The sequence below is a fragment of the Pangasianodon hypophthalmus genome, chromosome 17 (genome assembly GCF_027358585.1).
Source record: "Pangasianodon hypophthalmus isolate fPanHyp1 chromosome 17, fPanHyp1.pri, whole genome shotgun sequence".
NCBI lineage: Eukaryota > Metazoa > Chordata > Actinopteri > Siluriformes > Pangasiidae > Pangasianodon > Pangasianodon hypophthalmus.
Genome location: NC_069726.1, coordinates 17,128,111 through 17,151,581, shown reverse-complemented (window position 1 = coordinate 17,151,581; position 23,471 = coordinate 17,128,111). Strand labels below are relative to the sequence as shown.

Genomic DNA, 23,471 nt, shown 5'->3' with positions numbered 1-23,471 from the left:
CAAGGGTACATCTTTTGTACTTTTAGTATCTATTACATGGTAATGTGAATGTAGTGTACCTATTAAAATGATTTAAAGCACATAACTGGACCTTAAGGACTGCTCTTGTGCCTTCAGTTAGCTTTTAGAGTAACACTTTAAATCCACTACATGCATCTTTCCAGGAAAAGATACACATTAAGGTAAAAAAAAAAAAGGCGAACCCCTTAAGGGTACCACCCCAGTGACAACCCTGCTGAAAAAACAACACAGAAATTGTAATGGTTTTAATGGTTATAATGGGAATTGTATTGGTTTGAATGGAAACTGTAATGGGTCTCTACTGGTAATTTGTTGCCTGGTGGCATGTTATGTGTAGTGGACACCATTAAGGACCAGTAATGGTAATGGTTTTAATGGTTATAATGGTAATTATATTGAGTCTCTACTGGTAATTTGTTGCCTGGCGGCATGTTATGTCTAATGGACACCATTAAGGACCAGTAATGGTAATGTTTTAATGGTTATAATGGGAATTGTATTGGTTTTAATGGAAACTGTAATGGGTCTCTACTGGTAATTTGTTGCCTGGTGGCATGTTATGTCTAATGGACACCACTGAGCACTGGTAATGGTAATGGTTTTAATAGTTAGCTGATGGTTTGTAATGGTATTTGTAGTGGAAACCATTAGAAGTTCTGTGATGGTTTCTATTGTTTTTTTTTTCAGCAGGGAAGGAAAGATACAGTTTAATATCCTCTTTTCTGAGAGTGTAAAAGGTTAAGTTGCAACATTTAACTTAAGTGCTAACAGACTAAATAACTTGAGTCAGTGTTTAAAAAATAATATTCACAGGAAACTGCGTCATTAAGCACGAAGAAAAGAAAGATACGGTAAACAGAGGAGACAGAAATAACAAAAATAGTCGCAGCTGTGGATGAATCCCAAATAGCTCCTTATTTCCTATTTAAGTGCACTTGAAAAAATAGTTTTTACGCCCTACCCAGTGCACTCCTTTTCCACAGAGGACGTGTTTGGGATAGTTCTCAGGTTTGGACGCGTCGAGGGGGGAAATCCACAATGCCGTTGGGACGCGAGTCACGTGACTAGCAGTTGCGTCACTGGCGGTTCAAAGTTGAAAGTCAAAACACGCACGCACACACACTGCAGCGAAGTGAAGCGGTATGGCGCTTCTCGTGGGGTCTAGAGTCGTTTTTCAGACGCTTCGACCCCAAACCTCGACGCCTCTCGACTACATTTGCAGATTTCAAGATGTTATGCGTCGCGCTGCAGCCGGAAGTGGTGGAGGCGCGCGCCGGGCGGCGAATGGCGGTTTGCGGCAGTTTAGCTCCGACGCTAATGACCTGAGCGTTAGGTATTTGGACGGAGATGACTCAGGTAGACGCCAGCAGGCTGTTCGTAGTCGCAGTGGTGTAGAAACATTGTTTCTTGGGAACACGGCGTTAAGAGTTGTTTACATTTCGGTGCGTTGAGGCAAAACACGAAGCCGGTGCGGTTTTGAGGTTTAAAACACGTCAGTGTGTGAGAAAGTCGAGCTGTGGGAGATCCTCATGTGTCAGTCACACTGACCTGATCAAGAACCTGTCATGGTGGCTCACTGCCCATCTCCTTGTGGGTCGACCTCTTGCTGTTCTCACAAGACATTACTAATTTCTGAATAAATAAACAAAATAATACCAAAGTACTTACTAAAGATTTCCATGGAATATTGAATACTGATGAGTTTTTGAGTGTCATTCATTCATTCATTCATTCATCTTAAGTAACTGCTTTATTCTGGTCAGGGTTGTGGTGGACCTCGAGCCTGTCCCAGTCCATCGCAGGGATCGTGCACCCTCCTTCACACCTAGGGGTGATTTCGTATAGCCAGTCCAACTGCTGCCATGTTTTTGGGAGGTAGGAGGAAACTGGAGAACCCAGAGGAAGCCCACATGGACATGGGGAGTAACCCAAACTCAGGATCCAGCCCTGGAGCTGTGAGGTGGCGACTCTACCTGCTGCGCCACTGAGCTGTTACAGGGGTCATGCATGATAACTCAAATGCATGTAACCAAAAGCGAGTTTAAATCTGAGAGCTGGCAGGTTTGCTTGGGGTACCTGTGGTGCCCCAAGACTGCTGACCCTAAATTTGGACTCAGTACACTCTTCCACTCTTTCTATCAGCTATTTAGGTTTGCCCCTCTGAGCTGAGTTCTATGTACAACCCTGTAACAAAGGGTTTTCCTGTCCGAAAGGGTTCCAGTTAAGACCGCTTAACAAAAGAAAGAATTCCTGAGAAACCCTTTCTTCTTTACTTCCTGTTCTGTGTGAAAAGGGGCATCAGGATGCATGAAGTGAAAAATTCCTCTGTAGGAATAAATTGGCAAATAATGATTATATTCTTAAAATAAGCTACTGAGGTGATGAGTTGTGTTAAAATTTAAACTCGATAATACTCCTGAACACAACATACTGCCGTAATTAAAAAGGATTTTACTTTTGAAAATGACTAAAGCTTTTATTGATTGCAATGCAGATTGCTTTTTGCTTACTGAGGTCTTCTGTATTTTTAGGGATCGTCGTCTTTGGCCTTAATCGACCTAAATCTAAAAATGCTATCAGTAAAAGTCTTGTAAAGGAGGTAAGTATAATGTGCATTTAACTCAAATTCCTCTGTATGCATTACCAGATTGAATTGTGGGTGATTTTGTGCTTATTGAATCATTTCCATTAGATGTCTGAAGCTGTTGAATCAGTGAAAAAGAACAATAAGGTGCGCTCTGTCATCTTGTGCAGCATGGTGCCTGGAGTCTTCTGTGCAGGTATTTACTTTAGGTTTAGTTTAGTTTGATTTTTTTTTTTTTTCCCCCAGGGAATGGAACTCAACATGTGATGATGACTGTCAGCTCTGATTAAGTTGGGACATTGTGGGTTAGTTTACTACAGTGCTTAGTTTAGTATTAGCACAATAGTTGTTACAGCCCCAATGGTAATGGTTTCATTAAAACCAGGTTTCATTAAATCCAGTAAAGGATATTCAGTTATTAGATACTTACCTCAATTTTGTTAATTTTTTTACAGTTTGGACAGAAGAGAGTTCTTTGCAGCTTAATATTAGTAAAACTAAAGAAATGTGTTGTGGGGCGAACAATGTACGAGCGCTTTGTGAACCTTTGTTAGTTAATGGAGAGGAAGTTGAACAGGTGGGATCTTTTAAATACTTAGGTACAGAGATTGACTCCCGATTTTCATTTGATAAGCATTCAGACAATGTTTTTAAAAAGGCTTATCAACATTTAGGCCTTTTGAGAAAACTAAGGAGTTTTAACATTGAAAAGGACATTTAGATGGTTGTATATAAATCACTTATCGAATCTGTTCTTACTTTTAATATTGTGTCTTGGTTTAACTCTCTCTCTGTCAAAAGTAAAAACAAACTTTTAAGGATTATAAATGTGGCGAGTAAAATAATTGGTGAGAGACAAACACCTCTCTCTGATCTCTTTACTGTGGCATTAAAAAGGAAAGCCTCTGTTATTGTGGGAGACTCTTCTCATCCCCTGTATAGTTCTTTCCAGTTACTTCCCTCTGGCAGACGGTATAAAGTGCCTTTAGTGAAAAGGGCCAAGTATAAGAAGACCCAACTGCGATTGGTATTTTAAATAGGATCTTAAATTTTTTTTTTTGTTGTTTTTTTTTTTGGGATAGACAATAAAGCTTTTGAATTGAATTGAATTCATGTGTTTCCATGAACAGGTGCTGACTTGAAAGAAAGAGCCAAAATGCATCAGAGTGAAGTTGGGCCTTTTGTCTCTAAAGCAAGGTCACTTATTACAGAATTAGGTAAGTAAGTTAGGCTGAAGGCAATGAATGCGGTTACATAATTATCTATAATAAGTCATTTTCAAACTATTCCAACGAACTGTTTTTAAATGTTCAATGGTCATTGAAGTAGTTGGACATGTATAGTGTTGATCTGCTATTTTTCATTATTCTAAATGTCTGTAAACTTAACTACCAATAAAAACAAAGATCTCCATCTGTATGATAAAAATACAGCTTGTCACTGACTGCATTATGTGTAATTTACAACCATAAAACCCCTTTTTATTGAAAAATAGTCAACAAAAGGGCGGTGTTATGTGAGCTGGTGCAAGGTTGAATAAATATTACCACCCTGAAGTTCATTCATTTCCAATAACATCGCACCCTGAAGTGTTTTATTCTTCTTATACCACAGCAAATTGATAATGTCAATGTTGTGGAATGTCCTTGAAACAAGATGTTTTACAAGGTACAAGTTATAACTTCCAACTTTACATATGACTGTTACCAAGCTCTGACACTGGAACTAAAGAAGCTAAAGAAATGTCTATTTACAGAAACCATTTTAACAATATCAATACCATACAATAACAATACCATATCAACAATTACACATTTACACATACAAATCCATTTATGTTGTGCATTCACCATACACGCCCCTGTGCCAGTTGTTAGTATGGACATGATAGCATGTTAAAACTAGTTCATTAACATAAACCTGTGATTTGCCCTGCATCCAGAACTACTGCCAGAGCTGCTGGTATAGAATGTTAATCAATACAATCACAGTTGAGAATTCAACAGTTCTGTGGTATAAAATGAAATTGTGTACATTTTGAAAATGAAATGATGTAGGGTTTTATCAGTGTTACTTTGCTACTTTATCAATAAAACAGTTTAAACACATACAGTTTGGTGATTTTAAAAGTTGCAGTGTTAGTCTTGCTACTGGAAAATGTGTACTTTTAGTGACTCTACTAAAGTAAATCAGGTTATTGGCATGCTTCTGTAGGCCCAGAGGTTGTCCATTATGACAATACTGAAGTGCTTGTAAATGTGTTTATAAATTTTTTTTACCAAAATCAATTGTTTTGCTTTCACATTTTATATTTGTTTATTACCATGAAAGTAGTTTATATTTGGGAATATGATGGGAACACTTTCCTGTCCTGGGACATACTGTAAGTGTTTACTGTGGGTATAAAGCTAGAAGCAGTTTGCATAAAAAGGTGCTTAAACTCCAGTTTAATGTTCATCAATCTCATGCCCTCAATTTGTCTGGCTCTGTTCTGCGCTGCTTTCCAACAACATTCCTATAATAACACAATCAGCCCACATTCAGAAAGACTTGATTTTAAGTTTAAAGGTGTATTGCATTACTATTAATCTAAGCAAAGTCAAGTAGAATCATGTTTAATGGCATCACTTGTCATCCTGTGAATGTGGAGGGGGTGTACAATGCATTGCCTCACTAAGATGAACTGTTTCTTAGATAGGTTATCATAGAGGGATGAATGACAGACCTCTCAGATACTGCAGATTTTATTTTATCGCTCCAGGAAGTGGCTTGGAAGCATGTCTCTTAATTCTGCTCACTGGGAGCCATCTGTCAGACAGTGGACCAGGTGTAGCTCTTCTTTACCTGCCAACAGTCATAAATGTGTTTATAGGTTCATGAGAACTGTGTTTATACATGCGTTTGAGATGAACAACGCTAGCTGCATTTTACCTGGGAAACAAATACAGTAAACAATGATGGGCTGATGTGATACAGTCCACCCCAAAGTTGATTATATTCTTATAAGAGTACAATAATTACTCATGTGTATGCTGTTGTTACACTGTGTAAGTTGTTACAGCAAAAATAATAAGGTATTTAAATAAGTGCATTACTATCAACCTTGCAGCTAGAACTACTGTCAGAGCTGCTGTTACAGAAAAGTGATCAACACCTTCTGTCCAAACAGAATTGAGCATTCAACAGCATTGTAGTATGATCTGTTCTATTATGTGCTGAATAAATTATGGTGGATTAGTTATTTTCAACTAATTTTTATTTTCAACTGATTGTTAAGTTGCCAGTGTTTGAGAGACTCCTCCTAAATGAGATTAAGTTAAATTCCTGTATATTTGAAGTACTAAAACATCAACCAGGGATAATAGAAATAAACAGAACATATTCAAACTGCAATCTGTAAAAAGTAACTAACTATTTTGAGTCTACGTAATAAGCGGCCTACATTATAATCTCTAACTGAACCCTGCATTGAGTGAAGGTTCATGTCCTTAAATGGGAAATTATAACAAAACTGAAGTTTCCATCATACTGTTGCATGCTGACTGTGTTGTAACACTGAGGAAGTTTGGAATTATACTCAATCTATATTGTCATTTTGTCATTATTACATTTCTAATGTCTGCTATCACATTTCTAATACAATAAATGCAATGCAATAAATAGTACTCCTTTTCCTTCCATCTGGGTTTAGGTAATCTACCCATGCCGACTATTGCAGCTATTGATGGAGCAGCATTGGGAGGAGGTCTTGAGATGGCTCTGGCCTGTGACATAAGAATAGCAGGTAATACACATACTATACATACACATATGTTGATTGAATATAAAAGCATTGATGTTGATTGTGAGTTTATTTCTAGATGTGAGATGTCCATATACAGCATAGAAAAATTAGGGCTACATTACATTATATATTCTCTGGTCCTAATGAGTATTACATACAGACGGGTGACGAAACCAGTGGCTTTTATGCTGTAGAGGGCGTTTATTTTTGCTGATGGGAGTGGTCTCTTCCACGATGACCCTGCTCCCTTCCACAGGGCACAAGGGCTCACTGAATGGTTTGATAAGGCTGAAAATGATGTAAAACATGTGCTAAAGCTTTCACAGTCACCAGATCTCAACCAAATCAAACACTTTTAAAATGACCTGTTAGATAGTGCTCTCCATCACCATCATCAAAGCACTAACTGAGGGAATATCTTTGTAATGAATGGTGTTCGTTGTACCAGTACAGTTCTACAGACTTGTAGAATCTGTGTCAAGGTGCATTGATGGTGTTCCTGGTTGGTTTTGCCTTTAATTTGTCACCAGTCTGTGTGTTAGAACCCTAAATAGTACAGATAGTAAAGGTGCCACTTTGGTTTACCCACTCTGTGTGTGTGTGTGTGTGAGAGAGAGAGAGTGAGTGAGTGAGTTAACACCCACGTATTGCTCTGACAGTGAGCAGATGTCTTGCTTTCTCATCTCATACACCCAAGTTTGGGCTTGGAAATCTGCTCATGATGCCTTAGCACATATCCCACTTAACAGAAATGACACACCATATGCTTTCACACTCGTCAGTGATGCTCCTTAAAGCACATGTTAATTTCTTTAGTGTTATAAATATATTTATTTTAGGGTTCATTCTTGTTACCACCAGTGGGTTGCTATTTTAGAAGCATCTTGGACAGAATTTAATTTCACCTAATATAGTATGTCTTTGTAATATTCTTTGGAGAGGCCATTTATGGAATGTAGGAGGTGCTGAAAATATGATATTGAAATTATTATGCCATCATAAATATTGTCTTTTTTGCCCTTTCACTTACTATGTAGCTACCTCAGCTAAAATGGGACTGGTTGAAACAAAACTAGCCATCATTCCGGGGGCAGGTAAGTCTCAGTTCCTGTGTTTCAGTTTTTATTTCTACAAATTGATGCAGTCAATTAAAACATCTTCTCGTTCAGGTATTTGGCTTTGTATTTATGGTATTATGAGCTGTTATAAATCAACCTTAACATTTCATTGATAGCATGATGCTTTTTTTTTTTATTATTGGACATGGTGTATAAAGAACGTGGCATATCATAGTGGTTTATGTATAGAACATGGCATAAAACCATGTAGGTGCAGGACAAGAGCTTCAGTTAATGTTCACATCAAACGTCAGAAAGGAGAAAAATGCGATCACAGTGACTTTGACAATGGCATGTTTTTTGGTACCAGACAGCGTTTTTTCTGCTGTCCGGTTTTGGTGAGCCGGTGTCCACTGTAGCCTTACTTTCCTGTTCTTGGCTAACGGGAGTGGAACCTGATGTGGTCTTCTGCTGTTGTAGCCCACTCAAGGTTTGACGTGTTGTGCATACTGAGAGATGATTTTCTGCACACCATGGTTGTAGAGTGGTTATCTGAGTTACACTATATGGCCAAAAGTATGCGGACACCTGACCAATCACACCTATATGTGCTTATTGAACATTCTATTCCCCCTTTGCTGTTAAAATAATCTTCACACATTGAGAAGGCTTTCCACTGGATTTTGGAATGCATCTGTGGGGATTTTCCCATTCAGCCACAACAGCATTAGTGATGTCATGCACTGATATTGGGCACGAAGGCCTGGCATGCAGTCAGTGTTCCAATTAATCCCATTGTTCAGTGGAGTTGAGGTGAAGAGCTTCTTTAACAAGGTGTTTCCATCAGCAGTTTCTTAAATACTCAAACCAGCACCAGGCACCAAAAACCATGCCACTGTCAAAGTCACTGAGATCACATTTTTTCCCTCATTCTAATGTCCTGATATGAACATTAACTGAAGCTCTTAACCTGAATCTGCATAATCATTTATGCATTGCGCAAATGCCACATGCTTGGCCAATTGAATAACTGCATTAACATGTACAGGTGTAACTGGTGTAGTGTAGTGGTTAGTGTTTATTTATATAAAATGTAATGTATCATATTACAAGGTTACTGGATGTAAAAGAGAACATATATGTGAATCGCATCAACCTGCAGAGTCCCTTCACATTGATTATCTTTGCTCCACTGTTTGTCTTTGTGTGTTAGTGAAGAATTGACGCAAATGACTTTGCTCTGCAATCTGTCTGTCATTGTTTGCTGAACTTTCAGCAGTTTACAGCGGCAAACCAAACATTGGTTCCATGAGGTCATGTTATGAATTGTGGGTTTGGAGGGAATGGGTCAATCCATGTCTGCTGCTAAGCATTATCTAAGGAATTTTTAATAAAACAAGATTACTGCTTCTGTCACCTCATCCTAAAAATAAAAATATAACAAGCCACCAAACAGAGCACTATCTGTTTCTGGCATCAAGACCAGGAAAAGGAGGACAAAGAAAACAAGAATTATTCACAGCAACACGTTGAGCAGTCATAACTATGAGGTGTGATTTACTCCTTTTTTGCTTAGGGTCACTGAGAACACACTTTTGTAATGTGATTACTTGGAGATGACATTCAGCAGTATGAGACTTTCAATGGGTTTAGGTTGAACATGGGGCCTCTGCCTGGTGTTTATTAGAGTGAAAAGGCCAGTGATCCAAAGACGCTGCTGTTTCGAGAATGATGTTGTTAATGTCAGGGAAGGTGTCATGTTTTAATTAGGCTTATGGCAATGCTTGGTCCATTGGAGTGGATGGCGTCTCTAATGTAGATCCAGATGCCCTTTGTTTTTCTTTCCTGTTTCGCCTGGGGGATCAGGCTCATGACATTTCAGCTCCACCTCCCACAACTCTCACACTGCAGAACACTTCCCCAGGGAATTTATATTAAGTGGCACCATAATGTACGTTGCGTTATATAGTATTTTATAAGAACAGGTTGATGTAGCACTTTAGTCATTCATCCTGAAAAAGCTTGGCTTGGAAGCACTGTAGAATTCAACCATAGAGACTTTTTTTCTTTTCATTCATTCATTCATTCTCTTTCAGTTTTTCATGGTGGGGGGTCACGGTGCAGCAGGCTGAATAGATCAGCACAGACTTTTCTATCCCTGGCCATAGATTTCAGCTGCTTCTGGGAATCCCCAGATGTTCCAAGGCCAACTGTGAAATATAATCTCTTCTTAGGTTGCCCTCTGGTCTTTGTCCTGCCTGGTACAGGTCTAGCAGAAGCCAACCAGTGGGCATCCTAGTAAGGTGACCAACACCTCAAACCTCCTCTCATTTCGGAGGAGCCACAATTCTGCTCTGATGCTTTCCTGGATTGACAAGCCCCTTAGCCTGTCATGGAGAGTAACCACAGCAATCCTGCCCATACATGCGACATTCTTCTTTTGATCACTTCCCACAGTTCGTGACCATAAGTGAGGATATGAGCGTAGATTGACGAGCAAACAGAAAGCTTTTTTTTTTTTTCCCTGTTTTCTCAGAGTTTTGCCTATTCCCACCCACTAACTATCTCTCCCCATTCATACGACAGTTACCAACCAGGAAGGGTGAAGGCTAGCACCTCACTGACATGTGAAGCCAGCTACATCTTTTCAAACTGCTGTTCATGCATCATCACATGGCAACTGAACACACTCAGACAACAGCGCTAACTGCCCTCTTCCGCATACTTGAGCTCACAGATGTCAGCAATTGGCTTATGTCGCTGTGATTGATAGGGGAGAGATTAATTTTATCCCTCCTACCCAGAGAGCCAGGCAGTTTTGCTCTCTTGGACTCTTGGCCACAGCATCTTTAGGATTCAAACTCGTGTTCTCAGATGATAGGGTGATCATGTTTCCAGTCTCTCACTTTTTCTCTGATTTTCCTTAGTCTGTGTCTGTTGCCACGAAACAGCTAATTCTTTCAGAGCTAAACTTATGATGGTGTGTAAACTCTCTCTGAATAAACATCAGAACATAGATCTAGTTGCTATGGGTTGCACTAGACGCATATTGCTGTCCATTTTTAGTTCATGAGCCCAAGCAAAGCCAGTGAGGCTGCCCATTGCACCACAATTTCTCTCCTGGATGTAACTGGGTCACCAGGGACTTGGCACAGTGCCAGCTGTTTGCATCTTATTCAACATGCTCTGGATCCCTGGAAATAGAGCGTGGCCGAGATATTAGCAGAAAACATTTTTCCTTTGGCGGATGAGCAGTTCAGTGCCCTGGAATGAATTTGCTCACTGACCTGTTATTAAGCGCAATCCATCTGAAAGAGAAAACTGCCAAGTATCTCTCCAGCCACCTTCATTCCTCTTCTCATTTTCTGTTCTTCTGTTTCTTTCATTACTGTGTTCCCCTTGACCTCATCACACAGAAGTTAATAACCCAGAGGAGTGCTTTGTCTTATACCACCAGTAGGTCTTTTTGCCACCTACTTACTGCTGCATTTTCCTCTCAGCAGGAAAGTCTCAGGAAAGTTCCATTTAGACACAGATGAGTGATCTATGAAGTTGAGTTAATAAGAGAATTCAGTCATTGTTTTCCTACCAACGGCAAAGAATTACATTGCTCACTTCCTGCTAATGCAATCATGACTCCAGAGGACAGTTATCAGCTTTGTAGTTTTGTGTGTGAGTGTGTGTTTAGAGTCACTGATCCAGAATGACGTTTTTGGGAAAAATGTGCCCTAATGCCTTAGGCGGTTTCATACTGTGAAACTAACTCTTTATTTAGGTTATATTTCAGAAGAGCTTGGAAAAATCATGTGGAATAATAATAGCGCTTTTCCACTGGACAGTACAGCACAGTACAAATCCATGACGAGTAACCGTTCTGAATTTAGTGACTCTTCTTGCGCAGGTACCATGAATAGCAAACGGGGACATTTGGGTAGAGCTAAAAATAATTCAGGTCATTGATTAATCGTATGCAATCATCCTTATGATGTCTCTGGTTTGAATCACTTCTCTACCAGATGGTACCATACTGTAGTTGTCAGTAGTGTACTGACTGTCTGCAAAAGTTTCTTTTTCTTTACATACGTCCTTTTTTCAGACATCTTCATGACGCAGTATCACAATTTTATCATCCAATTGAATGTGTTGATTTGGTTTTAAAATAATTAATTTTGGCTGATATTCAGCTAGATTTTGCATCTCATTCATGATCAATAGACATCTTTAAAATTACAGACCTGATTTTGAGAAAAAGAAACAGAAAGAAAGAAAAAAGCCGATCTTAGCTAATGCACTTTTAATTTTTTATTTTTTTGGATGTGTTACTGTCCAAATAGAAACTGTTTTTATCACATGATATTCAGTTAAAATTAGGTCTAAAGTTTCCTTTGATCTTTCTTTAGTTAATGAGGTGCTATAGCATTTTCAGTGTTGTCTCAGATTGCTGTACTGATAATGGCTACAAGCAGTAAAGTTGAGCTGACGGAATTCACCATACAGGGGTGCAAGATGGTTTTGAAGGCTTATCAGGCTGACTCATGACCATGTGCTGTTTTGTCTGATGTCTCGAGATACAGTTGAAATAGTCTGTGAGTCACAAAGCTGTTCTTAATTTTTTTAAATCTGTTTAAAAAAAAAAAAATTCCAAGACTAGTATAGGAGTTTGGTATTAAAAAAAAAAAAAACTAGTATTTAGGGCAACCGTTTGTTTGCCACATGAACATATATTGCATGGTTAGTTGCAAGTTTGTTTTGGGGCTTTTTCAGTCAGGAAATTAACTAAATAATAGCAGTGGCAGCTCTGACGGAGGCCCGAATGCTGCAGAGAGATGAGTATGCTGTACTTGTGGTTTGTTTAGCAAAGAATGATTAAGTTTTCCCTTAAACATGTTCCACCTGCTGCTTCCAACTGACACTCTGTGCAGTGATGCAAACAACCAATCGCAGACAGAAGAAGGTCCCAGAATAAAAGACAAGGTGGTTAGTTCTGTTTGGAAAATTGCGCACACTGTGGTGAACCAACTGAAACCACTGTGTCTTTCTTGCGCAAAAAGACGGATTTGTGTTGAAACATCTTTTTTTGTTTAAAGTATACCGCCAACTCATTAACAAACAGTCCAGTATGGTTTTAAGCACTAAATGAGATCACTAGTAAAAGGAATTTATTATAAGTGCACTGATGACCGAGCAGCTTGTCGTAATGTTTCCTTAGTCTGGTGTGGTAACGTGTCTAGTATGGGAATATCTGTTAGCAACTTGAGGGCATAAATGACTTTAACGTGGTGTCATTGCTACTTCTGCCAGCATCTTGGCAACAAGAGCCCCTTTCCCAGTAGCTTGGCATTCATACTGAAGCCTAAGTATGGTTGGCATGATGAGAGTAGGGTCAGACCATGGGCTTGGCCATCATCTGCTAGCATGCCTGGGGCAAATGAAGAGTTTGTACGGACACATGGGGCATGTACAGTGTGCTCTAGAATTATTGGCACCCTTCAGGAAAAGGATCAAAAATGACTATATATAAAAAGAATAATACATGCAACACGAAATATTTTGTGATGCCTGTCCTGGAGAGAATAACAACAATGAGTCTCCTGTTATTTTTAACAGGGTATGAGGCACTTTGTCCATTCTTCCTTGCAGCACATTTTTTGCAACACACATCCTTTATATTCTAGGTTTGTGCAGGTGGACTTCCATCTTCAGATCAGACTGTAGGTTTTCAGTTGAGTTCAAATCCAAAGACTGAGGAGTTAATTGCAAAACATTGAGTTTGTGTTTCTTTAACCATGGTTGTGTTGATTTGGAAGTATGTTTGGATCATCTTGTTGAAAGCTTTATCTGTGGTCAAGTCTGAACCTCCCGGCAGAGGCGAGGGTTTTGGGTTCAAATGTCCTGAATGTCCAAATGTCTCTTTCTGTCTTCATTATTCTGATGGTGTGCATGATCCGAGAGTTTGATTTTGGTCTCACCTGACCACATGACCACATGAACACACCAGTTGCAGTTCATCTCACAAAGCTGCATTTTGTGAGATGCTGTCAGGAAATTTTTTGCAACACTTCCACGTAACTTGTTAAGAAAGTGGTATTTAACAATTGATTTTGAAACTTGACAAGCAAGAATCAAATAAACTGTGCAATTCTAAAACAGATTTTTTTGTTGTTGTTGTTATAGCCCTAATTTTGTCTAATGTATTTTTTTTTTTATATCCATTACCTGACTTGTCAACAACCACCTGTCTTTTTTGTGTTAGAAGAAAAGTTCTTTGGTTTTCCCTGTGCTAATGGATGACAAAGGGATTTTATTTGTGTGCAACCTCATATGTAAACTCCAGGGAATGGTTCAAGGCAACAACAGAGTTGCTGTGGGCTGAGAGCAAATTTAAAAGAATATGTTTTTCAAGAATGACAATTTGTTTGATTTGTTTAAAAATATCCCTTAGGTGGGTAAATATTATTGCCTCCCTAACAGAGTTTTTTAGACTGATAGTACTCTTAGTCTGTGACCTAGTGAACCAGTATCAGGATGTATTTATTGATAAAGCCTTAAAGCACTTCTGTAAGTTGCTCTGGCTAAGGGTGACTGCCAAATGTCATAAATGTAAATATGTTTTGGCACTTTTTAAAGAGAAAATACTGCCTCAAAAAAGCTAGGTTGGAAGAATCAAGGAGCTAGCTATTCACATCAGTTATTAGGCCTGGTTTAAAATTGACTCTAGTGATTATCTGTTACATTTCTTGATTTGTCCTTTTATACATTTTGAAAATAAGGAGAACAACGTCTAAAATAAACCTGAGAGTGGTGGAGTTGAGGTTTTAGCAATACTTGAAGAATACGTATGAACTATAATAGCAAACAAAGTTTTATAGTCATTACCATGAAACAGTTACCAGGTTGGCATTGTTTAGGTGTTCCGTTCTGCTTTTGTCTTTTTTTTTCCCCTCTCTCACCCACTCCCCCTTCCCCTACCTTGAATTTTGTAACCAAAAAACAATTCTTTAAAATGTGACAAAATATATGTGAATTTTTATCAGTATACTGATAAAATGTCTGGATAAATATCTGGATAAACACTGGAACAATAAATTATTAGTTGATTGATTGCAGAGTTGAGTTTTAGCTTCTGGTTTTCTTCTGAAGAAAAAAAAACGGAAACAAAGTGGCTCTGTGCCTGGGAAAGAGTGGGTTCCCGGTAGTTGTTCACCTGGCGTATTTTGAAATAACATTTCTGTTACCCTCTGCTTTCGATGAACTGACTCACACACTTCTGAGGAATAGTCTGCAAGTTCTGAGTTGCCAGAGCTGATAAGATATGAGATACTGCAGATGTGAATTTATTTCGTCATCCTTTCTGTGTATACGATAGCTGAACAGATATCTGCATTAATCAGCGATACAATCACCAGCTCTCTCTCAAGTCTGATAGTGTATCAGCATGTGCAAGACCTCTGTTTGCAAACCCACTCTCTGGCTTCTGAATGAATTCCTTGTTATCCGTGTGACTAGGAGAGAAATAGAAATGTTCCTTTATTAGGCTTGACATATTTCTGTGGTCACACTTCTGCGAGTTCATGGAAATGAAACAGCTCTAATTTCTGAGATGTTATTTTTAATTCTCGGTCAGTCTGAAACTGTTGAGATGGAAGTCTTAACTTACTGTGGAGCCAATGTGGAGGCGTTTATGTTAATTGAAAGTTTACATTTAATTTTTAACATCACAAATCCAAGTATAGTTTAAATTCGCCCGGTCAGTGAATGTGCTTTGCAAGACATGTATTCAGGGATCTTCTGGCTTTCTGTTTGTTTCCCTGTAGTTTCATGGTGACGTTCCATTTTAGGCAAGTAATAGATGCTGCGTATCCCCTATGTTTGGTTTGCTTTCCTGGCCACAGGCTTCAGGGTCTCGAAGGCTGCAATTGGATCTTTGTACCACAGTGTATATGTAGTTTCATGCACTGGGTTCCAGTGTTACAATGAGCAGAGTATGAGCAGGTATAGTCACGGGACTGAAAAAAGTTCATTTGTAATCCTATCTTATTCAAGAATTTTGTAGGTAGCACTTATGCTGAGTAAACTATGTTTGTGAACAGGCTATATGAAAAGGTCTGTGGTTGGTTGTCTGCAATTTCAAAGTGACCAGACTCTCTAGCGAAGCTTGAGGACTGGATTGCGAGACTTGGTAACTGTAGTGCCATTGGGCACTGTAAAACACTCTTAATAATAATGTGACCCAAACAGTATGAAGGAAATCAGAAATAAAAACGTATCTTGATGTGAAATCAGAACTCCTCACACTGGTGATGAGCATGAGAGATCACTGTTCGAACCTGTGTAACACACGTCTAATCTCACACACAGCTTGACTAACTGTTCTAAGGAAACCAGCAATAGTTGTCTATTTTTTTATTTTTTTTGTTTTTTATTTTTTCAGTGGCTGAGCTCATTCTTTCTTGCTTTGTCACACTAAGTAAACACATTATTAGATTGCTAGGGCACATTAGTTCATTTATGAAGAACTGAGTCAAGCGATTCCACATAATTTAGGAAAACATTTCATGGATGTACATGGATTTGTGACAGAAACATGCCACCAATCCACTGACCTACTTCTTTGCTTCTTCCCACACGACTGTTCGCCTGGCCCAGATCCTCAGCAGGGCTTCAGCAGCGGCTCACGTACACAGTTTTTTTTCTTCAAGTAGCTAGACTTGTGTTAACCGATACCCTCGTACTGAACACAATACCAGCTGTTACAAACTGCTGCTGGACGAAACAGAACTAGGTAGTTTTATTTTAAGCCTGAAGGAAAGTGAGACCTGTGACTTTACCTCACAACATGTCAATTAAGGCAATATTTGGCTCTTGTTTTAAATTTAGTCTGAATCTGATGGGTGAAAGATAATAATAGATAACCATTCTGGCTGGCAGCCATGCCTCTCTAAGTCAGCTTCAGCTAGTTGAGAATGTAGCAGCCTCTGTCCTTACCAGGAATAGGACCTCAGAACCCATAACCACTGTGATATTCAATCTGCATGGGCTGCCTTGTTAAGTTCTACATAGACTACAAAATCCTGCTTATGATGTTTTAAAGCTCTGAATGGTTTAGCTCTTGGTGTCTTACTGATTTCGTGAAGCAGTATAGTGCACGCTGAGCACCTCAGGCAGGTCTATTGTTTGTACTACTACTGATCACTCACAGCTCAGCCAGTGGAAAATGTTTTTCCCTACAATCTGGAATAGTGTTCCAGGGAACCTTTTTTTATAAGCATTTTTAAATCTGGAAATACATAAAGATACTTGTTTGATCGTATCTGTAGTACCGTAACCTATTCATAGTTCTTGGGCCTTTTATTCATTAATTCATTAATGCAGGGTTTCCCAAGCTAGGGATCACTTGATTTACTAATGGGGTCGTGAGACAAACTCACAATCTCTTCTTTTGTTTCATTCATATAATATTATTTACTAATACAAATATTGAAAACAGATTTTGTTTTGAAATATTACTGGGAGTCACATTAAGACAAGCCACATTTAAAATAAAAGGGTGCATCTTTTATTTCAGTTTCTTATTTAAGAAACACTGCACTGTGGACCACAAATAAAAATGGACAAAAATTGCTTGTCCATGTACCTCTTTTAAACTCACTAACGCTGTGTCTCAAATTGCATACCTATGTACTATTCTGGACCGTTATTGAGTACTAATGCTAACCAGTTTTCCTTTCACGGGTAGTGTTTGAATTTTTAAAAACCTTTCGTGTAGGTTTCAAACATACTGGTCTATTTTGGGTTCCAGCCTTTTGGATTTTCTAGATTAGTAAATGCTTTTGGATGTAAAATCTTTGGATGTAAGGTCAGTGTTTTTGATTTTGCTAAACATTTTATAGTTCGACTTGGAAACCTGATGGACAGGAGTGTTTTGGCTCTGATGTACCATCTAGTGAATGTTGCTTTTAAATCATCTGGATGTACATAAGATAAGACAAGTACGTAAACAATGCTGATTGTGTTGCTGCTGCTTCTGCACTTGCATGCGAAATCATCCGCCAAGTATAAACCAGACTCCTCTGCTTTGCGTTGAGTCGTATCACACCACCCCAGCGCGGATTTTGCTATAACAGCACAACACTTCCTACTAAACTGGTAAGTCAGTGAAAGGAATATTCTTTTGGTTTTCAGTCATTTATGTTACACATACACACGTCACTGACATAATAAAATGTTCAAATGTTACAGTAGTCCTAAATTTATAAATATTGAATTTAGAATTTTGAATATTAAATTTGAATATTGAATTAAAAAAAAAAAAAAGTACACTGATCAAGGCTTGGGGTCACAGAAAATTCATAATGTCCGTTTGGAGGCATTTGCCCAAAAAGTTTGGGAACCCCTACTTTAGTGATTGTAGATTGTTTCATTAATGTGATTTACCATAAATACTTTCTGACCTAATCTTTTATGTGTATTATTGTTATTATTGTTATTATTATTATTATTATTATTATTATTATTATTAATTTAGACATTTATCTGCATAAGTCAATTTATGATGGTGGTCTTGTAACTGGAACTTCATGTTCTGTTTACACACTGTTAATTTATCCATTAATGTCGTTCTAGAAGAAAAAGCACACGTACATATAAAAACCTCTACGGTGAAGTTTATCAAAATTACTGGCACAAAATTCGACATAGCTCATTGATCAAAAGAAGCAGATTATCAAGAAAATTTAATTAAGAAATTGGATAAATTGACTGAATGTTACAAACAGCTTAGTTGCAAGAGAGAGGAGAGAGGCTAGAAGAAGGAGAGAGGTCAAAATATAAACAAGTACTGGTTGAATGAAGCACAAAAATAGATCTATGTGGTTGGGTGGCAATGACAACCTGTTAAAAGTGGGCCAAATCCACGTGACACAGCATGAAAAAGCATGCTTTTCTGCATAAATTTGTGTCTATGTGATAAGTGGCGAGAGAAAATCTTAAATGAACTCCAACACTGCAAACAGTCTCTGATGTTTAATGTGGCATTGAGTATTTTATATTCTCCCATAACGGTGGTATGATACAGCCACAGAACATTACTTTAAGGAATGGTTGACCATTTTCCCCAAATCATCTTAACATCTGTGACAAGCAGTCATCCATCACGGCAGCTTTCATCACGTTAAATGTGCTTCGAGGAGCTCATAGGCCAGAGACCGTGAAGATCGAGTACATCGTTCACAATCTGACACGCTCTGCATGGCTAATATAGGAGACTTTCAAGTTAATATATCATGTGTGCAATATAATTTAAACCTGGGAAAAAGTCTTTGGGTAAGAGTCTTTATATAAACACTTTTGTTGTGTACAGAAGGCTAGTTTTCGTTTGTTTTACGCAGTTTATTTTTCTAGTGTGCAAATACATAGCTGTAATAACTTGCTCAGTTCAGAGCACTCATCAGACACATGGTCTCATGAGAGCATTACATAAAAATTAAACGTGGGCCAAAAATAACAAATTATTTTTAAATAATGTTAATATTTATAATGATTGTTATTTGATTTATTCAATGATTTCCAGTTTTTCTTTGTTAAACACCTGCTGTCCTACGCTAGATTGTATTTTGAGTCTATAACCATAAAACAAGTCATAAAAAGTAATAAATTGGCTAGGAATATATAGAGAGCATACAGTAAATCATTAAACCGACAGAAGGTATAAAATCTACGCCATCTTTTTTAGAGCTCTGTGGATTTCAGCATGCTCTGATGGGATAAGCTTCTTGTGTAATAAGGAACGAGTGAAGTGAAATCCACGCTTTTTGTAATCTGAGCCATGTGTTTGTGCGGGTATATGAGAGTGCACAAGAACAGCCAGAGTATGACATCACCTGTTCGTAAAGAGGAGTGTGGAGTGGTCATGTATGTTCTGTTCAGACTAGTGTCTTTTGATTTTTTTAACCAAGGTGTCAAAACACCTCCATAGAAGTCTGTTCCATTGCCTGACAACATTTCCTTTCCTTTCTACCTCAGTGTGTGTGAGTGTGAATGTACTTTCCACCTGTCTAACGGACCCCTGTAAGTTCTTAGAAAGCCCAAAGGTTCTCCATCAATCACTGGGGACTGATGTGGCATTGGTGAACTCCATGCCACGTCTCTGAGCACAGAGCATTAATGGGTTAAGGTTTGTGCTGATTAGGTTCAGTTCCAGGAGCTGTCCTTCCTCCGAAGTGGCAGAACTGCACAGCTGACATGCTCAGAGGTGACACTCGCCTTTTTCTTGGCTGCCTTTGAACAGTTCTGGGAATGCAGTATGTTATAACCGTCTCATTAACTGGGCCATACAGACGATTTCCAAACAGCTCAGGGCAAAGCTCCAGGTCAACCACCCTGTCGGTATATCATGCTTTCACAAACATGTCGAGACAGCAAGCTTAGTCCTTTTTTTTACCCTGGATTTTTTTTGTCTTTTTTTTTTTTTTTTACCCTTTCCAAATACATGCTGTAACTAGGATGGGCCCATTTTTCACGCAGGCTATGACTGGGTTGTGATGCAAGGCTTTCTTCGAATCTCTTGCAAAATCTCTGCCACGTTAAGAAAAACCTGTTGGTTACACAGCATTGCGTAAGGACACAAGTTCACTCGCTGGAACTTGTTAGATATCTTTGTTTTGTATGTGCAGCTAAATGCATAAAAGACTTCTCTGGATATGGGCAATGACATTAATAGCTGAATCATGTTTGTTTTCTTTTCTTTTCCTGGCATCACAGTGACTCAGATCTTTAAAAAAAAAAAAACTTCCCCGTCTGTAAAATTTGCTTTTGGACAATCCTGATTTCTAATAATGAACCCACATTTCTTTTCTTAACTGTAACACTGTTATGTAATGTAATTGAGTGGATATTGCAGCTTGTTTTTCCACTCCAAGAACAGGCAGTGCAACCTGCCAGATTTCAGAAGAAAGATTGGCAAAGAGGAAACACAACAATCAGTCAATCCATCCATCCATCGGCAATGCAAGATGTGGCCAGATCTGCATGATGTAGTTTGATTTATTGTCAAGGCACTAAGAGAGAACTGAAGGTTCATCATAGTGTGGTGAAAGTTGAGGGTTGCTTCACCACTGAGTGTTTATGCAACGTGTATCTGCATCTTCACGCATAAACATATTTCCCTCATGAACTTAGGTGAGAGTTGTGCAAGCCAGTCAAAAGACTGAAAACTCGAGTTCAACTCATGGTGATGTGGCCTCTGGTGTTACTGAGGTTCTCTGCAATGACAGTGAATATTCACTGCGTGATGGTGCAGTGATGATTAGATTACTGGTATAAGTGGTTACCGTATATGCATGAGAAATATTATTCAATTATCTGCTTCAATTTCTGCCATCTCATAAAAGATTGGTGGAATGCTGAAATATTTTTAAATTATTTGTCCATTAATGCAGGCTGCTACATAATTATCCGGCATGTCTGTCCCTGAAGGCTGTAGATGATCTAGAAAAATAGTCTCAAATATTCGTATACATTGCAGTTCAAAGGTTTTGAACATGTAGGGATTTTTTTAAATGTTTTACTACAGTTTACACACTATTAGTAATTAAATAAGGCATATTAAGCAAGTGTTAAATTAAAAGACTTATTAATTTTCCACTCTCAGATTCTAATGGGGCTCTGAATTAGTGCTTTATTAAAGACCAGTGCACTTGTTTGGTGACCTAGCTTAATTAGTGTATGTTACTGTAAGCCTAGATTTGTCTTACAGTTGATATTAGACAGTGTTAATTGTGTTGTGTGGTACAGGTGTCTCGTCAGAGTAATCCAGGCCAGACTTTCAGTTAGATCTAGTCTTAAATAAAATAGTCACAAACATTTTCTCAGGTCACCAATACCTATTTCTTACTTAGATTTTCTAATTCTAGTGTATTTAACTTGCACCCATTTCTTAAAGTTTAAGCAAAAAGTGTTCAAGAAATTTTGACTGACAGTGTATATATGTACACTCACCATCCACTTTAATAGGAACACCTGTACACCAGTACAGTTATGCAGTTATCTAATCGGCCAATCATGTGGCAGCAGCACAGTGCATGAAAACATGCAGATACAGGTCAAGAGCTTCAGTTAATGTTCACATCAAACATCAGAGTAAGAAAAAGTATGATTGCTGTGACTTTGATTGTGGCATTGTTGTTGGTGCCAGATGGGCTGGTTTGAGTATTTCATAAGCTGGTGATTTCCTGGGATTTTCACACGCAACAGTCTCTAGAGTTTAAACAGAATGGTACAAAAAACAAAACAAAAAAACATTGAGTGAGCAACAGTTCTGTGGATGGAAACACCTTGTTGATAAGAGAGGGGTCAGAGGAAAACAGCCAATTTGGTTCGAGCTGCCAGGAAGGATATAGCAACTCATATAATCACTCTTTACAACTGTGGTGAGCAGAAGAGCATCTCAATGCACAGCACATCAACGCTTGAGGTGGATGGGCTACAACAGCAGAAGACTACATCAGGTTCCACTCCTGTCAGCAGGAATATGAGGTTATCATGGGCACAGACTCACCCAAACTGGACAGTAGAAGATTAAGGGAAAAAAATATCACCTGGTCCTTTTCCAGTCTTCAGCAGAGACTGTGCCCATGATAGCCTTAGATTCTTGATCTTGGCTGAAAGGCGTGGAACCTGATGTGGTCTTCTGCCATTCAAGATTTGATGTGTTGTGCATTCTGAGATGCTTTTCTTCTCACCATGGTTGTAACCAGCTAAAACCAGTCCTCTGATCTCTCTCATCAACAAGGCGTTTCAGGCTGCAGACCCTCCACTCACAGGATGTTTTTTGTTTTTTTGCACCATTCTGTGTAAACTCTAGAGAATGTTGTGTGTGAAATTCCCTGGAGATGAGCAGTATCTGAAATACTCAAACCAGTCAATCTGGCACCAACAACTATGCCACGGTTGAAGTCTCAAATTGTCTTCATTCTGATGTTTGATGTGAGCATTAACTGAAGCTCTTGACCTGTGTCTGCATGATTTTATGCATTGTGCTACTTCCACATGATTGGCTGACTGGATAACTACATAAATGCACAGGGGTACAGGTGTTCCTATTCAGGTGGATGGTGACTGTATATACACACAGTTCTTTAATTGTACTTTCTTTAGAAATGCTTTTCTCCCTCCTTATTTAACAAATTGCATTTAGCACAGTTGTTATATTTTCAGTGAACATGTTTCAGCTGCAGTGTTTAATTACTTTCTGACAATATATTGCTATTTCTGTAAGCTGTTGATGTCAGGCTTGATTACGTTATGTTGGAAAAATAAAAAGCTTGTGCAAAGTGAAAATGTGTATGACTGACTAAAATTCAAATCAAATCTTTCAAGATTTAGGAAACAAAAGCAGTTAGTATGTGCAGCCAGAGAGGAAAATGATGTTTAAAATTAACTGCCTGAGTCTTAATAAAGGGTGCTTTCACTCAGTTTTACAACCCCAATTCCAAAAATGTTGGGACAGCATGGAAAATGTTAATAAAAACAAAAAAGGAGTGATTTGTAAATTCTATTTACCCTGTACTATATTGAAAACACTACAGTAATATTCAGCAAAAAATATTTGATGTTTTACCTTATGAATTTAATAGTTTTTTGAAGGTATGCACTCATTTCAAATCTAATGACTGCAACACACTCCAAAAAAGTTGGGACAGTGAGTGTTTACCACTGTGTGTTTACCACATCACCATTTCTTCTAATAACACTTAGTAAGTGTTTGGGCACTGAAGACACCAGTTGTGTAAGTTTAGCAAGCGTAATCTTCCCCCATTCTTCCATTGTTCATCTGCACAGTTGTATGGGGCCTTCGTTGCCGTATTTTGCGCTTCATAATGTGCCACATATTCTTAATCGGAGACAGGTCAGGACTGCAGGCAGGTCAGTCTAGCACCCGTACTCTCTGCTTACACAGCCATGCACTTGTAATCAGGGCAGAATGTTGTTTGGCATTGTCCTTTTGGAAAATGCAGGGACATCCCTG

General features: G+C 38.5%; 1 protein-coding gene across 3 annotated transcripts in view; it reads left to right on the top strand.

Annotated features, from left to right (window-relative positions):
* The window catches only part of auh (AU RNA binding protein/enoyl-CoA hydratase), a 38,563-nt gene that overhangs the window by 7,464 nt on the left and 7,628 nt on the right, over positions 1-23,471 (top strand). Inside the window, exons 1-6 of one of the 3 annotated variants that reach the window (XM_026942710.3) lie at positions 1,099-1,377; positions 2,553-2,620; positions 2,714-2,801; positions 3,736-3,822; positions 6,297-6,389; positions 7,427-7,483. In XM_026942710.3, the coding sequence (XP_026798511.2) occupies positions 1,164-1,377; positions 2,553-2,620; positions 2,714-2,801; positions 3,736-3,822; positions 6,297-6,389; positions 7,427-7,483 (607 nt within the window). In that variant the 5' untranslated portion in view covers positions 1,099-1,163. Of the gene's footprint in view, positions 1-1,095; positions 1,378-2,552; positions 2,621-2,713; positions 2,802-3,735; positions 3,823-6,296; positions 6,390-7,426; positions 7,484-23,471 lie in introns of those variants that run through there. The other 2 variants (XM_053241219.1, XM_053241218.1) reach the window with 2 other exon arrangements.